This window comes from Piliocolobus tephrosceles, chromosome 4, assembly GCF_002776525.5.
Source record: "Piliocolobus tephrosceles isolate RC106 chromosome 4, ASM277652v3, whole genome shotgun sequence".
In the NCBI taxonomy this organism is placed as follows: Eukaryota; Metazoa; Chordata; class Mammalia; order Primates; family Cercopithecidae; genus Piliocolobus; species Piliocolobus tephrosceles.
In genome coordinates, this window is record NC_045437.1 from 9985247 (window position 1) to 10005802 (window position 20556).

The 20556-nt window shown below is 51.1% G+C and overlaps 1 protein-coding gene across 1 annotated transcript in view; it reads left to right on the forward strand.

Annotated features, from left to right (window-relative positions):
• ANKRD33B (ankyrin repeat domain 33B) overlaps positions 1–20556 on the forward strand; it is a 93407-nt gene that overhangs the window by 55115 nt on the left and 17736 nt on the right. The window contains exons 2-3 of the mRNA XM_023218283.2: positions 1796–1925; positions 19836–19976. Of these exons, the coding sequence (XP_023074051.1) occupies positions 1796–1925; positions 19836–19976 (271 nt within the window). The remainder of the gene's footprint in view (positions 1–1795; positions 1926–19835; positions 19977–20556) is intronic.

Below are 20556 nucleotides of genomic sequence, written 5' to 3' on the forward strand. Positions count from 1 at the left end.
AATAAATAAATAAATAAATAAATAAATAAATAAATAAATAAATAAATCTGGTGAAAATCGGCTGGGCCACTGTGGAGTGGCTCTCAAGGTAAACTTTGTGCCTCCCATGCAGTGGTGGTGTGGCTGGCACTGCCAAGAGTGACACTTGATTGCTTGGGAATTAGCTCCTACCCTGGGTCGAATTATAGCATCTCACTTTATCTCCGTCTGTGAGGCAGTGAGCCTCACACCCGAGTCTACGCTGTTTTCCTTCGTTATGAAGTCTCCTTGTCAACTTGGGCTGCTGCAACGAAACACCGTAGACTGGGTACTTATTCAGAATGGAAGTTTATTCTTCGCAGTTCTAGGGGCTGGAAGTCTAAGATCTTACACAGAGTGGAGATTTATTTCTCACATTTCTGGTGGCTGGAAGCCCAGGATCAGGGCACCAGCACAGTGGGGTTCTGGCCCGGGCCCTCTTCCAGGATGCGGACTGCAGACTTCTGTCTGTGTCCTCACTTGGAGGAAAAAGGCAGGAGAGAGCTCTTGAGGTCCCTTTTATAGGACACTAATCCTATCCATGAGAGCTCCGCCCTTGTGATTTAATCACCCCACCAAAGTCCCACTTCTTGCGCCATTCCATTGGGAGCTAGGATTTCAACATTTGGTAATATCTAATTGATAGATGTACAAAATCAACTATCCGTGTATCTATCCAGCTTGGTTCTCTCTCCATGACTCCACGCTGCTCTCCGTCTCTACCTGACGTCACCACTGGGTTGTCCAGAGACAGTATCACACAATACACTGAAGTCTGCAGGCCATCTGTCCCCACGCCCACCCTGTCCCGTAGCCTGTCCCTCTCACTTGATGGCAACTGCATCCTCTCAGCTGCTAGGGCTGAAACTTTGGGGTCATCCTGGACTCTTTTTTGATTCAACCTCGCCTCCATTCTAACAGCTAATCTTCCTTTCCAGAATCCAAATTTGCCTCCCCAACTGCTGCCCCCACCCTGGTGTGACACCGTCCTCGCCTGCCTGGCCCCACAGTGGTCTCCCACCAGCCCCCGCTTCCACCCTATGCTTCCAGAGCCTGTTTCCTGCTGTGAGAGTGGATGCGGATGATTGGCAGCCGACGGCTCAGGACACTCCCCCTACTCAGGGGGTCCCCAGGGCCCTGTCCACGGCCTCTGAGACCCCCTGTTGCCTCCTGGACCCAGGTTCCTCCTCTTCTTCTCACTCACTCTGCTCTAGCCCCGCTGGCCGCTGGGCTGTTCCCTGATTGCACCAGGCATGGTCCTGACTTGGGGCCTTTGCTTTAGCTGTTTCCTCTGCTGGGGCATCCCCCTCTCTTTATCCCTGTGGCCCATTGCCTCGCCTCTTTCATGCACAGACCCCAACATCACCTCTGCCAAGCCCAGCCTGACCACCCTATTCCCTAGAGAGCTGCACCCTGCTCTGCATGCACCTTTTTTACCCCGTCGCCGTCTGCCACGTCCTGTCGTTTATTTCTCTACGAGCCCCGTAGTTGGTGCGTTTCCCTCCTTGGGGAGAGCACACCCCAGGAGGTCTGAGGCCTTAGCAGTTCGCTGATGTTGTCATGTCTAGGCCCTCACTCGAGTCAGTGCTCAGCACACATTTGAGAAGGATCGGGCAGCTGGCTCACTCTGAACCATCTCTGAGAGTTGGGATTCCAGGTCCCTGTCATTGCCCTGTCCAGCCCCCTGGAGGGTAGTGGGTGCCCCTCGGGGTCCCCAGTGCTCACCCACCATGCTCCGGCTCTGCCCCTCTGACCCGCTTCCCCTCTTCATTTCTAGACCGGCCTTATTGTCGCCTGCTACCACGGCTTTGTGGATACCGTGGTGGCCTTAGCAGAGTGCCCCCACGTTGACGTCAACTGGCAGGACAGCGAGGGGAACACGGCCCTAATCACAGCTGCACAGGCAGGTAAGAGCCGGCTTTCCCCTTTCCTCCCAGAGCCGTGGCCAGAGCACCGCCGCCAGGCAGCCTGGGCTCCCGGTGCGATGCAGTCAGGATGGAAATGATCAGAAACCATGTCCTGCTACCAAAGGGTGCCAGGGAAGGGCTGATCGCTGTGAGTGCACAAGCTATACATTTGGGACACTGTGCATTTACCCACTCGTTCAGAATTCAGTATGGGCAGATCAAGCTCTGATACTGCCCAAAGTTTTTGAATGTGAGTCTGCACCAGAAAGTCACCCTTGTCACCGCTTCACCTGGAGCCTACACTCCATCCTGCTCCAAAGATGGGGGGTGGCACGAGGCTGGCAGACCCACCAGTGGAAGAGACACAATCATGTGTCTCAGTGATAGTTAATCATGAAAGTAGAAATGCGTAGAAGGTGACCTTACACTTTACCTGTGGAGTTAGAGAAATGCCAGGAACTGTTTCTGAGAGCTGTTAGAGTATCTGTGTAACCAGCCGAGACGAAATTAGTGGGAGCGTCTTGTGAGCGGGTATCCAGGCATGTGGCCCTCAGCCCATCATCGTCATCGAGAGGACGGCACGTATGTCAGTACTGCCAAGTGCCTTGCGGCTCTCCTCCTTCGGAATTGTATCCAGACTTTTTTTGAGTACAGACATGAAACCTCTGCTTGCCTCTTCATAATCACACTGCGTTTGAAACAGTGGTCTTGACCAGGTTTATCACTGACCCCTTTCAAATTTCTTGGCCTCCAAAGATTCTGTCTGTTTCATTGGTCAGGTTCTCAGTTTCAAGCAAAGAAGCTGCCTGCGGCTGAGCCAGGAAGGACAGGCACTTGTGTGTTGAGGGAAGGAGGGGAAGTTCACACGGTTGTCAGGCGTTGTTGAGAATCCCACTCAGGGCCCGGAAACTGGAGGAAATGCCCCAGACCAGACTGTATGTTGATTCTGGTTGGGAACCGGCTGTTGCTGTCACCAAAGGGAGACCTCCTTGTCCCTTGTTGCTTCACAAGCCCCTGTACCAAAGCCACCCTGGGGGGATCTGATGGGCGGGGGGCCAGGGAGGCTGGAAAAACCAGTGTTTGACAGTTTCATCCTCCATGGTGGGAGTGGTCTGGGCACCCCACTTTTCAATCAAGACGAATAGAGTGGGGAGCTCTCCAAATTTAGAAAGGGCCAGGGGCTGTGCTAACATGTGTTCACCTCCTCAGGTTTCGGAGCGTGAGGCACCACCTCCATGGAGGATTCCAGGCTTTGAAAGCTTAGCAAGAGTGTGAAAGGGCTTTGTAAGGCATTCAGTGATTTATTTCCTCTCATGGGTCAGCCGCCATGTCAGGGACCAAGGATACAGAAGTACAGGGCAGCCCCATCCTTGAGTAATTCTGCAGCTCATGGGACAGCGAAACAGATGCAAAGCCTGGCACCATCTGTCTGCTGGAGCTCGGTGCTGTGGGACAACACTCCATCTAGCCTGGAGTTCAAGACGAGGTCTTGCAAGAAGGGGGTTTGAGCTGGGGCTGAGAGGGAGCTGGGCAGTTCTCAGGAATGGTGAGTCTTAGGGACAGTGTAGGTGGGCATGGCTGTAGGATGGCGTGTGTCTAGGAGAGATGAGGGGAGGACGGGGACCAGACCATTAAAGGTCTAAACACAGTGCAAGAGAATGTATTTCAGCAGCGCGAGGCTGCGTGAGTCGTGACAGGGGTGAGAGGATCCTGGGGGCCTGGCAAAGGGCTCAGAGCACAGGGAAGGGCCGGGAGCTGTGTGGCTGGAAACACAGGTGGCGGTGGTGGTGATGTGGGCCATTGAGGAGAGCTGGGGATCTAGGATGGCTTTGGGCTTTGGGACAGGGGATAACACCAACTGCAAAAGGCATATAAGTAAAAGAAGAGGCATGGGAGGAACACTGGTTTTGAGCTGGCTGTCATAACTTTGAAATGCTCTGAGACCTCTAAGTAAAGAGGTCTCCAGGGCAAGTCAGGAAGAGATGGAGCTCCAAAATCTGGTCCCTGCTAGAAATCCAGATGAGGGACAGGTGTTGCTGGTAAGAGCTGGAACATGGATTAGGTCATGATGGTATGAGAATGTACGATAAGAAGGGATTTCTTTTCTTACTGATCTGCCAGAGCTCTTTGTGTGTTAGAGATAATAGCTGTGCTTTGATACCCGTGAGGTACTTCCCAAAGTCTTGCCTGTTTGCAGGTGTTTTGATTTTGTATTCACCCATGATGGCTTCTTCAGAGTCTGGAGCACAGTGTATATTTTTGGCAAGACTATGGCATTGGTCGTGCTATGTCCTTGGTGTGTCCGATCAGGAACGAATACCACCACTTTGTCCTGATGTGGGTGATGCTAAATTTGACGAACTGCTTACTGTGAGAATCACCACATTTTTTGTTTGTTTGTTTATTTATTTATTTATTTTACCAAAGAGTCAGAAATTAGAAAACCACCACTGCGACCAACATCAGACCTGCTAAGTAAAAGCCCGTATTTCTTTGTGATTGTTTTCTTCCAGTAGATTCCACCAAAAGTTATTGGTCTTATACACCGTATTCAAAAACGCAGTTACATGTTTTTTAACTTCATGCAGTCTCTCCAGATTTGAAATTGCTTCCCTTTCCACAAATGCTTATGTTTTTCACTGAATCAGTGACCTATTGAATTTTTCTAAGAATATGGATTGTTAAAAATTGAAAAATTTTCTTTTGCTTCTTGCAATAAACCAATTTCATTTTTAAAATTGTTTCCTAGGCACTAGACAACCAGGGAGCAAAAATCTATTTCAGATGAAGATGCTGCCCTGATCCTGTAGCCCAGCCGCCTTCTTTTTGAATCTCACTGTCTTTACACTGATCCAGGGTTTTTTTTTTTTTTTTTTTTTCTTTTTTTTTCTGGCTTGCTCATGCTTCTCCTGGGACTGCACTCATCCTTCTCTGGTTTGTTTTAAGTCAAGGATGACACAGGTCCTCCTGGAGACTGGAGGGCGCTCTGGCAAAGAGAGGAGCAGAGGGCTCCAGCTGCTTTCCAGGCTCAGTGCCCAGCAGCCTGGGGCATGGCGGGAAGAATTCGGGGCCAGGTGCAGGCCCCACAGCCACTCCCCTCCTGCGCTGTGTAGTTTTACTTCCAAGTTGAGTGTGGCAGGGGAGGCTGTAACAACCAAGGAGGAGCCCCCACCCTTTACCTGGTGGCACCTTAGGGGGAAGGTGGCATCGGGAGCTTAGTGCCCTGCCTGGCCGTGTGCCTGGGGTGTTGAAAAATGGCATCAGTGGGTCTCAAAGCATCCCCTAGACCACCTCTCCTTTTCTGCCCTTCTGTCTGTGGGGCATTGCCGGAGTTCTGCAGTGTTCACTGAATTAGGTGTAATACCTCATCCTCCTCATCAGCAGGGGCCTGTCTCTGCCATTTACTTAAGAAACAGAAATTGGGTGGTGTTCCTTGATGGTTCTAGTCAGAGTCCTGGCTTCTCTCTGTTGCCTTTGGTCACGGATGGTGTCTTCAGCCCCTCAGGCTGCGATAAGGAAATAAGGAGCTCTCCGGGGCCTCTTTTGTGAGGGCACTAATCCCACCACGAGGACCCCCTCCCTCAGGACCTAATCACCTCCCAAAGCCACCTGCTGTAGCATCGACCTGGGTACAGGATTTTCGCACAGCAATTTCAGAGGACAGAAACATGCAGACTGTGGCAGGTGGGAAGCTGGGTAGGAGCGAAGATTCCCGTGTTCTCAGCTCTCCTGGGATCTGGCCCACCCAGCGGGACCCAGGCTGCCAGACAGAGCTGGAATCCAAGTCAAGTAGCAGGATTGGATGGCCAGGGTGTGGACAAGGGTCCGGGCTGTCCTGAGGGCAGGGTCACAGCTGGCAACCTGCCTGGGTGGACAGGAGGAGGCGAGCAGAGGCCTCAGCTGTTATCCTGCTTCCTCCACTTGGCCTGGCTAATGTTCTTGGAGTCTGATTTTAAAATACAATACAGAGTGTTTGGGAGAAAATAACCCCACACAAGCAAGGGAATTATGGGTGAATATCTCTGCACCTCACTCTCAGCCCTCCTCCAGTTCTGCTCTCTGGAGTTAGCTGTTGTTAATGATTTGATGCCTAGATGGGTTTACTCTTTTAAATTTAAATAAAATCATTATTATAATGTATTTTGTCTTCTTGTTTTCCTTCTTTCTTTTTTGAGTCTGAGTCTTGCTCTATCGCCCAGGCTGGGGTGCGGGGGCACGATCTCAGCTCTCTGCAACCTGAATTTCCCAGGTTCAAGTGATTCTCTTGCCTCAGCCTCCCAAGTAGCTGGGATTATAGGCGCCAGTCACCACGCCCAGCTACTTCTTGTATTTTCAGTAGAGGCGGGGTTTTACCATGTAGGCCAGACTGGTTTCGAACTCCTGACCTCAAGTGATCCACCCACCTTGGCCTCCCAAAGTGCTGGAATTACAGGCGTGAGCTACCAACCTTTTTTTTTTTTTTTTTTTACTGGCTTTTGTTATCTTCCCCTATTTACTAGTTTGCTTGAGCTCCCTGTGGCCAGCTCGGTGTGCACCCACCCTCTGGCCTGGGCTCTGATCCCTGGACAGCCAGCCTAGGCCGCTGCCTGAGGCTTTGGGACTGAATTGTTGAGGTTGCACAGCGGGGCGGAGGGGAGAGGGACTTCACGTCATTTAAACAAACACAGATTAAAAAGCTTCCTTGTGTGTGTCTTCAGTGCCTCAACGTGCAGAAGAGATTTTCCTTAATTTCTTTCTGAAACTCTAGGGGCTTCTCTGCCCCTATCCCCGTGGGCACCGTTGCTTAGACACGGGCTCCCAACCTTGCACCTCTGGCATCAGCATCACCTGGGCGGGTTCATGTGAGCATTAACACAGGTCTGGTGGAAGCACAGACTGCCAGGCCCTACCCCTGGAGTCTTTCTTTGAATAGGCCTGGGGTGGGGCCCAAGAATGACCAAATCAGCAGGTTTCCCAATGAGGCTGATGCCACTGGCCCAGGGACCCCACGTTGAGGATGGAGGGCTTGGAGGTTTTTAGTCTGATGACAGCAAAGGGCCCCTCTCAGTGGCATTGAAGACGGTCAGAGTCACAGACCCCAGGAGAGATGTTGTCAGAAAAGACACAGAGGCATCAGGGAATTAAAGTGAAAATGAGGAAAGCAGCTGAGCGTCGGTTCATGACTTTCCTGTGCTGTTTTGCCAAAGAGGCTGTTTAGGCTCAATCAGGTGATGTCCCCTTTTAATCAATTTCATAACCGGTTTTATTTATTTGATGATTTGTTGATTTCAAAAGTTGTCTACGCCTATGTGCTCACAGCCAAAAATGACTACAAAAGTATTATCAGGAGGGAAGAAAAAGATCCCTTCTCAATCTCCCAAACATTCCAGCTCCTTTATCAGCACTCAGGAGTTACCTCTTCAGACCTCATTCAGTCCTTTCCAAACACGCACGTATGTATGTACACTTTTTATTCACATGACTAGGCTAGTTCTGTCGAGATTGTGTGTTTAGTGGTTTTGTTCACCTAGTAATTAATCTAGGAGCTCCTGCCGCATGGGTGTCCCTGAGTCCTCCTGGGTGCTCATAGCCCTGCCTTCCTGCATGGGATGTGTGGCTCATGCCAGCTCCCCACCAAGACTTCAAGTTCGGGAGGCTTCATTCTGATTGCTTTCATTCATTGTGGTGGACCCCGCTCTTAGGCCAGTCCTTGGACATGAAGTACTTGCTTCCTAAATATTTGTTTGGAAAGAAGATATTGTGTAAAATGCATGAACCATGGTATACTTAACTGTCCCAGTTATTGGACAGGTGAACTTTTGAGTTAACCAATGGCAGCAAGGCTGTCGTGAAATCCTTGGGTTTGGGGTACATCTCTGAGGAGACCGTGTTAGGGTCCTCGCAGGAGGCGTGTTGAGTGACAGGTGTGCTCAGAGGGCTGAACAGAGGACTTGATGAGGGCCTGTCAATTACAGGGGAAGGGTAGAGGTAAGGGAACCAACATTGAAAGGATTAAGGGGAGGGGCTCTGCAGAGAGTGACCCAGGCCAAGAAGCTGGAACCTGAGAGGCAGCCTCAACCTAGAACCCCAGTCAGGGGCTGGAGTGGGAGGTAGGGCTGGATATCCTGCTCCTTCCACCCTGGTCCCCTGCTGAGCCACCCCAGAAACCTCACTGGGGTGGAAACTGGGCAGGTGCTGGTGGTGCAGGTCAGCTTCCTAGGCCGAAAGCAGGGCAAGGAAGAGGAGAAGCAGTGTGCAGTCACACTCTGAGAACAGAATTGCTTCAGCAAGGGCTGTGCCTGTTTTAAGTGTCCACAGCTGCCAAGTGGCCGTTAACTGTACACAGCTGTGGCAATTTCTCCTTTCCCCTGAGTGTCCAAGAGTGTTCTTGCCAGCCCTGACTGAGATCAGTCTTTTCAGTTTTTCCCTACTCACAGTGAACCAAAACTCTGGTTTTCAGTTGTATTTCCCCAGCCCTCTTTTGAGCCTAGTGCCTGTTAGGATGCTTTTGGCTTCAACCACAAGGACGCTGCCTTCTCTTGCAACACAGGACATCTGCAGGTGATGGTGCAGGGCTGCTTCACTGAGTAGCTGGGTGATGCTGGGACCTAGAGCCCCTTCTCAGAAATACTTTCGCCTTTTCCCTCATGGTCCCAAGCTGGCCCCAGCTGCTAGAAGTGCCATGGCTTCACGTTGCAACACTCAGGGATGTCAAGAAAGAGGAGCAAATCCCTCTCGGCATTTCCTTTTATAACACAGGAAAACATTTCCAGAAGGCTCCAGAGGAGTGTCGTTGTCATCTCACCAACCAGGGTTGTGTCACAAGCCTGTGCCAAACCAGTGATAGAGGATGGCTTGTGCAGACGGCAGTCACACTGAGCAGAATCAGCATTGTGAAGCAAAATCTTAAAGCAGCCATATGTTTATATTATTTGCTATGGCAACTGGGTTGGTTGTCTGGGAGTTGGGAGCTCTGGGTTTCTGGAGGACGCAGCATTTATGAGCACAAATTCGGATGCAAATGCCTTCATCTGCCATTTGAGTGTTCTCTAAAAAGTCTAATTTCCTCTGCTATTTAATGCACAATAAAAATACAGCCAAATCTGTACTAGGTCTGTAAATGGAGAGAATGTATGAAAATAAATCCTCATGTAATCCCTAAATCTCATTTAGCCAGTCATTTCAACTTTCACCACCTCTCCTCTAACAAAAATAAAATAAGATAACCAAAGGAATGAATAAGGACTCCCATGGATAGAGCTGTGTGTTTATTTCTGTTTCCTTGCTGTGCTTTAACAGAACAGCATGAACGTGGTGAAGTGAGGAAACGCCAGGGGTCTCTTTGAGCTGGTGATGGGATAGAGCCCGTGAAGCTTGTTTTGGGTGTAAGGAACCTCTGATGTGTGCTTGCAGCTTGTTATTTTTCTTGCATTTAATTGTAAAATTCTGAAGGCTATGTGCTGAGAGCCAGCCTGGCAGGATGCTGCCCGGAGACAGGGACGGAACGGCAGGAATTCTGAGGGGTGGCTGTGGGTTTGGGCTGCTGTGGAGTCCTGGCTCCTGAGCTGAATCAGGGAGAGTCCCACTTCAGAGGAGAATGTATGACTTGGTGGGAAGCCAGGAACAATGCCTCTTCGTGCTATTTATCTTATTTTATTAAGCAGTGCACATGATCACGATCTTAGTGTGATCTCATTGTGATGTTCATGTTGTTTGGAAGTGCTTGCTTTTTTCTCAATTTGTACCGCTTCAAATAAGAGAGTAGAACTTGGCGAGTCTTGGTTTCCCAACGTTGCCTTATCTTTTCCTGAGAGCTTTTCTGAGCTCTTCTGATTGGCCATGGCAGGGCCACACCCCTGCCCGCTGGCCAGCCAGGAGGGCTCCTTAGCCAGGTGGGGGCTTGCCCGGTTCCTCCATCAGACCCCTGCCTGCTCTGCAGAGAGCAGGGATGCTGCCCTCCCCTACTAACCCTGCCCGGCCATCTGCATGGTAAATGCCTCATGCTAAGAATTCCTGGAGTCGGTCCATGCCGCGTGGCTGTGGGAGAGGAGATGTTATATTTTTAAAGCCGACAGCCCCCTCTACTGGCCTCGTCTGGAGAACTGCAATTTGAATGCCTTGAGTCAGTCAAGTCTTAGACAACCCAATTCTGTAACATTTTCCCATTTTTAGAGCAGTTTATGTTCGTTGCCTGTTTTTTTTTTGTTTTGTTTTGTTTTGTTTTTGTTTTTTCAGATGGAGTTTTGCTCTTGTTGCCCAGGCTGGAGTGCAATGATATGATCTTGGCTCACAGCAATCTCCGCCTCCCAGGTTCAAGTGATTCTCCTGCCTCAGCCTCCCGAGTAGCTGGGATTACAGGCGCCCGCCACCACGCTCGGCTAATTTTTTGTATTTTTAGTAGAGACGGGGTTTCACCATGTTGGCTAGGCTGGTCTCGAACTCCTGATCTCAGGTGATCCATCCACATCGGCCTCCCAAAGTGCTGGGGTTATAGGCATGAACCACCACGCCCGGCCAGCCCTGCTAATTTTTATTTTTATTTTTTTAGATGGGATCTTGCCATGTTGCCCAGGCTTGTATCTAACTCTTAGGCTAAGTGATCCTCTAGCTTTAGCCTCCCTGGCCTCTTCTGGCCTCGGCCTCTCTGCTGGGATTACAGGCACGAGCCACCTTGCCCACCCTGATACTTTCAATAAATAAACTTTTCCCAAAGGAGAAGTAGGAATGTTTCAGCCTTTTCTTCTAATGCATATTTATTGAGCACCCCAGAGCATGCCGTCAGTTGGAAGTTTTAGGCTTGTGAACTGGGTGACGAGGGCTGTGGGAACCCCACACGTGCATGGGAATGTGGGCAGTGAGGCACCGTGGGGCCGGGGCACCAGGGAAGACCTGGCATTGGAAGGGATGGCTCATCAGGTCACCAGGTAAAAAGAGGAGGCAGAATATTCCAGGTAGAGGGACTTCTTGTGCAGAGGCCACTAGATTAGAGGAAGTGTGGCTCACGGGTGAATTACATGGAGAGCTGGCTATGTGACCACAAAGTGGACTGGGAGGGCATTGGCAGTGAGAGCTGAGGGTGAAGAGGTAAAAACCAGCTCATGGAAGAGTTGAGACATCATGTAAAGAGCAGAGCCCACGGAGAGTTTTGGATGAATAGTGGGGATGGTCAGAGGCCCTGTTGGTGTCACCGTGCTGCTGGTGTGGAGAACGAACGGGGGCAGAAGTGGGACCAAGGAGCCTAGTCCGGACAGGAGCTGTGGCCCCATGGGGATGTGGTAGCCCAGGTCAGGGACGGAGAAACAAGGACAGCTTTGGGACATCTTAAATCGTTTTTGTAGAGATGAAGTCTTGTCATGCTGCCCATGCTGGTCTCAAACTCCCGGGCTCAAGTGATGTCAGAGGTGCAGTTGGCAGAGTGTGGTGATTGCTTGGGTGAGGGAGGACATGGAGGGCTTGAGACTGAGTCCAGCTGTCTGGCTTGCGTGATGGGACGACTGGTAGTATTCATCACTGAATAAGGGATGTGGGAGAGGAGCAGCTTTGGAGGAAAGATGTTTTGGGTTTGATGCATTGAGTTTGTAGGATACCCATGATGAAATACTCAGTAGACAGACACTCAGTAAAAAACTGAAGAAAAGAGATAGAACTGGAGAGGGTCGATATGGAAGCTTTAGAGCTGAAACTTGGATCCATGGGAGTGTATAGGATCACGGAAGGAGAGTGTATGAGATGAGGAGGGGGTTAGCAGGCAGCTGAGGAACAGCAGCATTTCAGGAAGGAGAGAACAGGAGCTCAGAATGTTGAGAAGGTGGAAAATCAGAAGGATAAGCATCCGCATGTCCATGGAAAGAGCGTGTTTCAGAAAGGATGAAAGAGAGGAGTGAGTGGGAAATGCTGTGGAGATGTCGAGTGTGATGAGAACTGACAAATCACCACTGAGTCTCATTGTAAGAAGGTCCCTGGGGACTGTTGGGTGCGGTTTCAACAAAGTCAGAAAGTGTTGGTAGCAAGAGTGAGATTAGATGGGTCTGGAAGTGGACTGAAGCAGGGTTGAATGGTTGATGGAGGGTGGTGGGAACGTGAAGACAGGCCCACAGGGGTTGCTGTGAGTCACATATGCTTTTAAGATGACAGGCCCTTGAGCATGAATGTCAGCTAGTTATTGCTGTGTAACAAACACCTCCCACGCTCTGGGACATTTTTATTGTTCGTGCATCTGTGGATGGGCTGGGGATTGGTTGATCTAAACTGTCCTTGCTCAAGTCTATGGGCAAGTTGGGGACCTGTTCTTGGGTACTTTGGCTGGGGCAGCACTGCTGCATGCATTACTCATCCTCTTCCTGGGAGCAGTGAGCCAGCCTGGGCATGTTCTTCCTGGGGAGACAGCTGAGGCACAAACATGTGTGAAATTCTGGATAAGTACATTTCAACTTTCTGCTTCCATCATGCCTGCAAACATCCCATCGGCCAGGGTTCCACTAGACAGAAGAACTGAGAAGTCACTTAGCAAAGGGCAGTGTGAAGAATATGGGCCATTAGTGCACTGTAGGAACTAAGGGCCTTCTGAAGGTTCACTGAAATCAACTTGCAAAAGGCAGGTGAATAAGAGAAGAGGCATATAGATGTACTTAACATGCATACATGGGAGCCTTCAGAATGAAGACCCAAAAATGCATGAGGAATTTTCCGTTTTTCTGCTTAGGTTCAACAAAGTATGGACAGTTACGTAGAAATATAGTTGGACAGGCCAGGCGCGGTGGCTCATGCCTATAATCCCAGCACTTTGGGAGGCTGAGGCAGGAGAATGGCTTGAACCCAGGAGGCAGAGGTTGCAGGGAGCAGAGATTGCACCACTGCACTCCAGCCTGGGTGACAGAGTGAGACGCTGTCTCAAAAAAACAAAAAAAGAAGAAGAAGAAATATAATGCTAATAGACTGAGTGGGGAAACCCCACGGGCCTGCCTGTCTAGATTCTTCCAGGTTTCTCTGAGCAGCATTCCTTCCTTCTGGGAATGATGCTCCTGGAATGGGGATCTTAAGACCTATGGTCAGACATGGCAGGTCAGTTAATTTCTTTATGTTAGAGCAGTAATTTTAGGTTTTATGGCTGGCTTTAGGGAAAAGGGGTTCTGGTTTCAAAGATCTGCCTTGGGTAAGAGGGATTCCAGTTTGGATGGTTGGCCTCCGGGAAGAAGGGACTGAGAGATGGGAGCGCAGGAGAGCAGAGAGAAACCTTTGCTTCTGAGGCCTTCACTGTGGGGTATTGCTTTCTAAGCCCCAACAGCATTCTGAGGGAAGTGAGTCTGCAAGGAAGGAGAGATTGAAGAGAAACAGGAGGGATCTGATAAATATTCCACAGCAGTGGTCAGGGAGTGGTTGTCAAGCACAGGAGGGGAGAAGCAGGGATGCGCCTCTTTCAGCAAGAGGAGAATCCCCTGCGTTTTCCATAGGAAATGTGAACTGAGGACTGACGAGGTTCATAAACTTGGAAAGAAGAGCTTTCTTCTCATAAAGGGTTGCAGCCTGCAGGGTGGCCATTGTGGCAGGGAAGCAGAGCCTCTGGCCAGAAGCCAGAAACAGACCCTTCCAGGGGCAGAAGAACAAGACAGAAAAACAATGCATGTGAACAGGTGGCTCAATACACACATTCTGTAAGCTATGGGAGAAGCATTGAATATTGATGAGAGGAGAAACATGCACGTGTGCAATCGAGCTCCGTGCCTCTCCCTGGGACCTGTGTTGAAAAAGCGACAGCGTTAGCATGATCCGAGGGTGGAATGCTGGTCGGTTGTTTCGTCCAAATCGCAGAATGGCGGGGCAGCATCAGGCGGTTGGTTTATATCAGTGGAGGAGTCTTTAGAACAGGCTGGTTTCTGTTTAGCTTTAGGAAAGGAAGCCTTGCGGTGGTTAGCAAGGAATGGGTATAACAGGCGCATCGCCCTTCCATCCTGTCATAGCCGGGAGTCAGTTTTCAAGGGTTCTCTGGGGTCTCCTTGGCCAGGAGGGGGCTGGTTCAGTCCGTTGGAGGGCTCAGGATTTCACTTTTCCTTCTCGGAGGCCCATGAATGTGGGCAGCGTGGGGGGCGACGGGGGAACGTCGAGGGACTTCCCTTCTGGTGGTTTCTGTTCCTTCTGTGAACTTGAAGATGAGTCATCCAGGAGAGGGGTTTGCCTGAGGTGGGTGACTTCCACGTGAGAAGTTTAACATTTTCCCCATGGGGGCCTGCGGAAGAGTCAGCCGGGAAGCACAGGAGGGCTGTTGGGCCAGGCTGAGCAGCCGGTCGGGCCCGGGTGGCGTGGGTGTCCACCTCTGTGTATCTCCCAATGAAGGCGCCTTGGCATCCATGCAGAGCGGAACCAGGGGCATGGCGGGGCCAGGCGTCATCTCCAGCTTTCCTCTTTTGTGTACCACAGACCTGTCTATCCACTCATTTAGGAGCTCTCTGAATCAAACACTCCTCTCCCTCCTCCTGCCCGCCCAGGGTTGGGGGCTGGGCTCCATCTCTGCCTCCTGAATGCTCCCGTGGTCTCCTGGTGAGCTCCCTACCACTGGGAGAGCCTCGGGTCCAGGGTAGAGAGGCCCCACACCAGGCTGCACAGCCAGCCGTGAATCATCATCCCGACCTTGCACTCATTTTGAACGGCTCTGTGCTAGTTCTCCCCTTTTTTAATTTTTATTTATTTATTTTGAGACAGTGTCTTGCTCTGTTGCCCAGGTTGGAGTACACTGGTGTGATCTCTGCTCGCTGCAACCTCCACCTCCTGGGTTCAAGTGATTGTCCTGCCTCAGCCTCCCCAGTAGCTGGGATTACAGGCATCCGCCACCACTCCCAGCTAATTTTTGTATTTTTAGTAGAGACAGGGTTTCACCATGTTGGCTAGGACGGTTTGATCTCTTGGCCACGTGATCCACCCGCCTTGGCGTCCCAGAGTGCTGGGATTACAGGCGTGAGCCACTGCACCAGGCCTGTCTCCTCTTTTTTAAAATAAACTTTTGATTTGAGAATAGTTTATGCTTACAGAGAAACTGCAAACACTGTACAGAGAATGCCTGTGTGCCTCACACCAGCTCCCTCTGTTGTTAAGATCTGACGTCTGTGATGCGTTGGGCACAATGAATGGACCTGTGTCAATGCACCATTATTAACTGAAGTCTATTCTTGATTCAGATTTCCTCAGCGTTTCCCGGATTTCCTTTTCCTGTTGCAGGATCGCATGTGGCATTTAGCACTCATGGCTCCTCAGGCTCCTCTTGGCTGTGAACTTCTCAGACTTCTCTTGTTTTTCATGACCTTGACAGTTTTGAGGAGGACTGGTCGGGTACATTGCAGAATGTTCCTTAATTTGGACATGTCTGATGCTTTTCTTGTGATGAGACTGGAGTTAGTTTTTGGAGGAAGGCCCCCGATAAAGGGCCATTCTCAACACATGGCACCAGGAGACACCCTACCAACCTGACCCATCGCTGATAATGTTGGCCTTGGTCCCCTGGCTGAGGTCATGTTAGCAGGTTTCTCCCCGGGAGGTTCTCTCCCTCCTCCCCCGTTTCCGTGTGATAGTCTTTCACGGGAAGTCATCGCACACAGCCCGTGGGTTAAGGAGAGGGGAACACGCTCTGGCTCCTTGAGAGTGGAGTGCCTGCCTAGATTACTCAGAATTTTTCTTCCGGATTTTTCTATTCTGCTGGTCACCTTTTACACATATTGTCTCCTGTAATTTTCACAAATGGGAGGTCAATATTATCCCTCATTTTACAGATGTGGAAAAGCTGACTTCCAAAAGCCACCCAGATGCTGAGTGGCAGGCCTGGCCCTTGAACCTGGCTGTTCTCAGAGCCAGCTCTCTTCAGTACTGAGCTCTTTGTCTACACTGTGCCCGAGTGATGCAATTTCATTCAAATTCACTTCCTCCCTGGGTCACTTGTCACCTTCTCTTAAGCAGGGTAGGGCTCACTGGGGGAGAGGGGGTGTTCTGGGGTTCTCTAGGTGAGCCTACCCTTTAAAAGGGCTTCTCTGAGGATTTCAGGAATGGAGTCAGATTCAGTAATGTCCAAGTTGGACTGGGCTCAAACTAGATTTTTTTTTTTTTAAGGCAGAGTCTCACACCGTCACCTAGGCTGGAGTTCAGTGGCGTGATCTCAGCTCACTGCAACCTCCACCTCCCAGGTTCAAGCAATTCTCCTGCCTCGACCTCCTGAGTAGCTGGGAATATAGGCATGCACCACCATACCCAGCTAATTTTTGTATTTTTGGTAGAGACAGGGTTTCAGTATGTTGCCCAGGCTGGTCTCAAACTCCTGGCCTCAAGTGATCTGCCTGCCTTGGCCTCCCAAAGTGCTGGGATTACAGGAGTGAGCCACTGCACCTGGCCTTAAACTGGATTTCAATATGGCGTGTGTTTGGGTTCCCTCCTGCAAGGAAGGCTGCGTGTCTCATATATATAAAGAAAAGGAAAGCTCCATTTGGTTACTCATCACTGTTTTTAGAGAATAAAGGTTGATACTTATACATTCTTAGAAGTATTGGGTCCACCTTTGATTTCCATTGAATGGGGTCATCTGTGTGATGAGAGGTATTATTCTGCCATCCTGGGAAAACCCGTGGGAAGCAGGGCGTGATTTCTTGGATCATCAAAAGCTCAGGCCTATAGTCAGAAGGAGCTGGCTGCATGTTGGTTTTTCTGAACGCAACATAATATGCAGAACAGATCTGTATAATGGGCAGTTTGCTTTGTGGACTTTCAATTTTTCCTCTTTCCACCTGTTCAAAGCGCTTAGGATATATCAGTGCAAAGGAACATCCCGCTGAAGATTGTGACAGACACGCTATTTCACAGTTTAAAGAAATGGCTCCCAACGAATTGCAATTTGTTTTACTCTGACCCTGGCTAAATCTAACTGACAGGTGCCGCCAAGCATTTAACTGGACCATAAACCAAACTGAGATCAAAGGATTCCCCCAGCTTCCCGCACCACCCAGTTGAGAGTAATTCAGCAGCTCTGGGTACCGGACAGCTGGCCTTATCCCCTCCCCGCACATAGTAAAGGACGAGGGAGGGCAATGTGGTGTAAATGAGTCAAAAAAGCACCAGTGGGCTGGGCGCGGTGGCTCAAGCCTGTGATCCCAGCACTTTGGGAGGCCGAGACGGGTGGATCACAAGGTCAGGAGATCGAGACCATCCTGGCTAACATGGTGAAACCCCGTCTCTACTAAAAAATACAAAAAAAAAAAGAAAAAAAAAAAAACTAGCTGGGCGAGGTGGCAGATGCCTGTAGTCCCAGCTACTCGGGAGGCTGAGGCAGGAGAATGGTGTGAACCCAGGAGGCGGTGCTTGCAGTGAGCTGAGATCCGGCCACTGCACTCCAGCCTGGGTGACAGAGTGAGACTCTGTCTCAAAAAAAAAAAGCACCAGCGACTGGCTGTGAGTCACGCCGCGAGGGGATCGCACCCTTTGTTTCCTGCTTACAACTCGAACAGTGTTGTACTCATCAGGGCTTCTTTTTCAAAAAGATACAAGGTTCCCCTTTTCACATTTGTGGTGAAATGTGAAAAGGAGATGGGCTGAGGTCAATGGCGAGCTTGCTCCTCAGGAGAGTTCGCCCCTGATTTTGGTTGCCCGTTGCTTCTTCGCTTGGACTGATGGAGAGAAAACCCACAGGATTTCATACTGGCGGGGCAGCAGCCCGGAGTGGCCCTCAAAGGGGGAAACTGGGTTCCAGCCCCGGCAGTACTATCCCTCGGGGTGCGGCTGGGGAGACAGAAGCTACTTGATATACCGGAGGGTTTCATATTGGATTTGCTGAACTGAAGGGGCTGGGGGAGCAGAGGCCAAGGGCGCCCAGCCCTGCCTGCTGGAGATCTCAGCCGCAGTGGGGAATGCTGGAAGCCCCGCAGCCTCGTGCTCCCTTAGTATTCTGTCTGCAGAGGTGGGCTGGGCTGGGGAGGCACCTCAGGTCTCACGCCTGCCCGACCCCATAGTAATGTCCTTGCCACTTCTCTCCCATCCCCAATCTCAGGCAGTGCCACCCATTGGAAGTTTCTGTGCAAACCAGATGCCTGCGGGGAGTCTGGGCCCTGGGCCCGGCTTCTCCATGATTCAGGGGTTCCTGGGGAGAGGTGATGCCAAGTTAAGGAGAGAGTGCATAGAAACGTCCACGAGGCCCCTGCAGCTACAACAGTGGAGGCTGAAAGGAACACGCTTGAGTTGGAACAAATACGTGGGGATTTCTGAACGCTGCATCCCTGGTGCATCAGGATGGGGGACTGTGGCTAGGCACAGTGGCTCACGCCTGGAATCCCAGCACTTTGGGAGGCCAAGGCAGGAGAATTGCTTGAATGCAGGAGTTTGAGACCAGCCTCGGCAACGCTGGGAGATCCCATCTCTACAAAAAAATATATTTTTTAATTAGCTGGGCATGATGGTGCTCGCCCGTGAGCTCAGTTACTTGGGAGGCTGAGGAGGGAGGATCTCTTGAGCCCAGTAGGTCCAGACTACAGTGAGCTGTGATCGTGCTCCTGCACTCCAGTCTGAGTGACAGAGACTCCATCTCTTAAATAAACAAAAAAGATGGGAACTGGGTACCCAGCACCTCCCCTGGGGTTCAGGAGGAGAGGCTCGGGCAGACTGCTCATATTCCCAAGGGTTTCAGACCTCATCAGCAGGGGCCTGGGTGGAGGTGGCAGCTAAGGGGAGGGTGCAGCGGAGGGAGAGAGGAAGCTCGCTCCACCAGCTGTGGCTGGTCATGAAGGGATGAGATCTGAGCTTTGGGGACAGTGGTTCTTGCCTGCAGTGTTCTTGCCCCACTGATGGTGATTTGGCAGTGTCTGGACACAGTCTTGGTTGTCACAACCTGTGCGGGAGTGGGGTGGTTGCTACTGGCATCTATTGGGGTATTGACCAGGGATCTGCCCAGCATCCTGCAGTGCACAGGGCAGTCCCCACAACCGAGAGTCATGTGGCCCCTGTGCCAACTGTGCCAAGGCTGGGACTGACCCTGCTCCAGGGCACTGTAGTGGGGGCAGTGTACTCACACAAGGACCTGTGGGCTAGCTGGCATCAGGCGGCACGGACAGTGGACCCGAGAGGAGGCTCTCCCACTCCATTTTTGTTTCTTTGGGTGAATTCTGGAAACAGCACTGTTGCTGTGATGGTCTCCTTGTTCACCATGAACTGAGAGCACCATGGGTGTGCCAGGGAATGAGCAGAAAGTTAGATCCTTTTTGGAGGTGCAAGGTGAGAAAGGGGAGAAATCTGTGTTCTCTAAGAAATCTCCTTACCTGCTTTGCTTTATAGCTGAGGGCCTTGCCTGCGACACTGTGGGATGTGTGTGTGGGGGGGTAGGTAGGTGGAGAGAGAGAGGGAGACGGCGGCGGGGGGAAGGTGGGGTGGCGGGTATGGGTGGAGAGACAGACTGCCGCTTCTGGGTGGGAACAGAGGGTGCCAGCGTGAATTGGCACTGTCCTATTGCTGTGATGATGACTTTTTCCTCCCTGCAGCTCCAGAGCACTTGGAAGTGGTTCTGAAGCTCATTTGCAGCTTTGCATCTGTTTGCACGGGCGTCTGCTGCTGGGAGTTGAGGCTTCATGCCCGCATTGGCTGTCTGAGGCTGAGCTCCCTACCTACCGGCAGAGTCCCTGCCCCCCACATCCACCCCCAACCGTGTGATGGGACAGCTCCTCCCCCAAGTGCTTTGTGGAAGGAGGCCCGCAAGAACCCAAAACAGCAGTGCCGCAGCCGGGGCGGTGCCCTCTGCTTTCCTCTGTTTCCTGGGCTCCAGGAGAATTCTATCTCGGGGTCCGGGAAAAACTCACACAGCAGACCGGCTGGCCCAGGGCTGACTCGGTGTTTCTTTCTCCCTCTAGGAAGGCCTGGCTGGAATCAGCACATTTTGTGGAAGTGGGAACCAATACACGTGTACACTTCTCTTTACAGGGCACGCTATCATCACTAACTACTTGTTGAACTATTTTCCCGGTCTTGACCTTGAAAGGAGAAACGCGTTCGGGTTCACCGCCCTGATGAAAGCCGCCATGCAGGGTCGAACGGACTGCATCCGAGCCCTGATGCTAGCAGGTATGTCCACCTGTCCCGTGCACCTTCCAGGGGCCGCGGGACACCAGAGTTGCTCCTTTAAGGAATATGTTTTGAGATTAATCACTCCCATGGAAACAATGCCTAGTTGCTACAATAAGGAATAGTTTCTTCACTGAGGTACACGGCTGTAATTATCTGAGTTTTTAAAAAAGCCAACAACAAATGCTTTCAGGATCACGGAGAGGAGCCATGCATTTGTTCCCTTCAGGACGCCCCTTCCTCTCCCTGCTGAGCTTTGCAGTGGTGGCATCTTCCCTCACCTTCTGTCTTCCTCCTGCCCACCCATTCTGCACCCCAAGCCCTGTCCATATTTGTTCTTCCTCAGAAAGGGGTGATCTCTTGGCTGTAAATGGCAAGACTGCTGTTGAAGGTGGGCATAGGGATGGTGGGAACGGCCCAGGCCATCCTAGGTCCCTGCTTGCTGGTGGGTGGCATTGCATAGTAACGTTACGAGGTGATGTGGAGTTGCATGGTAATGTTAGGAGGTGAGGTGGAGTTGTCTGGTAACATTGGGAGGTGATGTGGAGTTGCATGGTGACGTTAGGAGGTGATGTGGAGT